The sequence below is a fragment of the Poromitra crassiceps genome (assembly GCF_964638095.1).
Source record: "Poromitra crassiceps genome assembly, chromosome: 7".
NCBI lineage: Eukaryota > Metazoa > Chordata > Actinopteri > Beryciformes > Melamphaidae > Poromitra > Poromitra crassiceps.
This window is the reverse complement of record NC_139628.1, coordinates 29,614,549-29,617,048: the sequence shown is the minus strand read 5'-3', so window position 1 is coordinate 29,617,048 and position 2,500 is coordinate 29,614,549. Positions and strand designations below refer to the sequence as shown.

Below are 2,500 nucleotides of genomic sequence, written 5' to 3'. Positions count from 1 at the left end.
TCAGGCTCGGAGGCGCGCGCCATTATCGTTATGGAACGCGTGTTTTAACGAGCCAGTTACATTTCTTTGCATTCTTAGAGATTATAGTTTTTGTTTTTTGTTCATGTTTCTAACAATTGGCCAAGTTAGTAGTTAGTTTATGGGATAGGAATTCTGCCAGATGACAGGCACTAGGCGCCATTTTCTCTTTCTTTTGGAAGAGAAAATGATCCTGAAATGAAGATTTGATTGACAGCTGAATGTCATGATATGATTGGTTGAAATGGGGTAGATAGTACTAGGTGACGTCAGCAAACTGTACATTACTGTTATCAATGAAATCTTGAAAAATGAACTTTTGACGTGAAAAAGTGTGAAAAACAAAAGAAATTAGACTTTTGTGATTTTGTTTGCATACATTATGTAATAGGCGCACTGCATACCCAGGTATTTGAACTAAAAGAAAAGAAAAGAAACTAGAAATCGAGCGCGCAGTGTCCAAATTCTCAACTGACATCACTGATGATGTCACTCGAGCACTCAATGATGTCATCAGTAACATCAACGTGTCACTGTGGGACAAAAATCGCAGACAGAAAAACAGACAGAAACTTATTTCATTTGATCTATGATGATGATAGTGTGAGTGAGTGTGTGTCTGTGTGTGTGTGCACGCGCCCGCGTCAGTGTGTGTCTGTGTGCAGAAACGTTCCTCTTGAATTATGACATCATCCGTGACATCACAATTGCTCAACTGACATCCCTGAAGACATCACTGATGACATCACTTCCAGTTGAGTGACATCACTTCCGGGACAAAAATCACAGACAGACAAACGGAACGGAACCCACTTACTCCCTTTTATATAAAGAAGAAGATTGTCGATATATCAAAACTAGAATGTACATGGTTTTATTTTCAATCTGCGTTCCCTACAAAGACAGACTACTTAGCTAGTGTTACAATGATAGTGACCGGTACAGCTGTGTACTCCCGTCGCCCAAAATACACATTACAACAGTGAAGCCCTCCCCCGTCCACTACTCACTGAGGCCCTCCTCCTCCTCTCTACTCACTGAGGCCCTCCTCCTCCTCTCTACTCACTGAGGCCCTCCTCCTCCTCTCTACTCACTGAGGCCCTCCTCCTCCTCTCTACTCACTGAGGCCCTCCCCCTCCCTCTACTCACTGAGGCCCTCCCCCTCCCTCTACTCACTGAGGCCCTCCTCCTCCTCTCTACTCACTGAGGCCCTCCTCCTCCTCTCTACTCACTGAGGCCCTCCCCCTCCCTCTACTCACTGAGGCCCTCCCCCTCCCTCTACTCACTGAGGCCCTCCTCCTCCTCTCTACTCACTGAGGCCCTACCCCTCCCTCTACTCACTGAGGCCCTCCCCCTCCCTCTACTCACTGAGGCCCTCCTCCTCCTCTCTACTCACTGAGGCCCTCCTCCTCCCTCTACTCACTGAGGCCCTCCCCCTCCCTCTACTCACTGAGGCCCTCCCCCTCCCTCTACTCACTGAGGCCCTCCCCCTCCCTCTACTCACTGAGGCCCTCCCCCCCCCCCCACTCACTGAGGCCCTCCTCTCTACTCACTGAGCCCCCCCCCCCCCCCCCCCCTCTACTCACTGAGGCTGCCCAGTTGTTTGATGATTGCTGCCAAGGTGCTGTTGGTGACACACTCCAGCTCACTGGTCACCCCGTCCGGCACCGCCCCGCGGCACAGGTGCCTGGGCTCGATGTTACGCTTCACCAACGGCATGTTGCTCTATCCTGAGAGAAGAGAAGAGAAGAGAAGAGGAGAGGAGAGGAGAGGAGAGGAGAGGAGATGAGAGGAGAGGAGAGGAGAGGAGAGGAGAGGAGAGGAGAGGAGAGGAGAGGAGAGGAGAGGAGAGGAGAGGAGAGAGATGGACGTTGAGCATCATTCTGTGGTTTAATTTGATGTATCACTTGATTGGTTTTGTAGTTCATTAGATCGAGGCAAATCAAGGGCTGGATGTTTCTCTTCACCAATTACATGCCCTTGCAGACAGAGGGCAGTAAAGAGAGAGAAGGACGGACGGACAGACAGACAGACAGACAGACAGACAGACAGACACAGACAGACAGACAGACAGACAGACAGACGGAGAGCATTTCAATATCTGTCTGCACGTTTTACATTCACTAAGAACATGCCCTTCATCTTGGAGAGACACAAAAAGAAAGACAAAGACTGGGATAGAGGGATGAAGAGAGACAACAGAAATAACACGATTTAACACGATTTTAGACGGACAAGCCTGTCTTTTATTGTCACACGGTTACACATCAACACATGCACGGAGGGCCACAAACACACACATGCTGACGGTGGCCGGTGAAATTTGTCCTCTGCATTTAACCCATCCTGGCTTTGTCCTTTCCTCCGGGGGGCAGGCCAGGAGCAGTGGTCGCTTTCTCGTACAGCGCCCGGGGACCGACTTCGGATGTTGTCGTCACTGGTCGGATGACGATGACGATCTGATCTTCTGCATGTTTTTAAT

General features: G+C 49.6%; 1 protein-coding gene across 1 annotated transcript in view; it reads right to left on the bottom strand.

The window, feature by feature from the left end:
- Positions 1–1,737, bottom strand: part of LOC310779100 (actin-binding protein WASF3) — a gene marked incomplete at both ends in the record, with an annotated part of 27,791 nt that extends 26,054 nt beyond the window's left edge. The window contains 1 exon segment of the mRNA XM_083639598.1: positions 1,605–1,737. Within this exon segment, the coding sequence (XP_083495724.1) occupies positions 1,605–1,737 (133 nt within the window).
- Between the last annotated feature and the right edge of the window lie 763 nt (positions 1,738–2,500).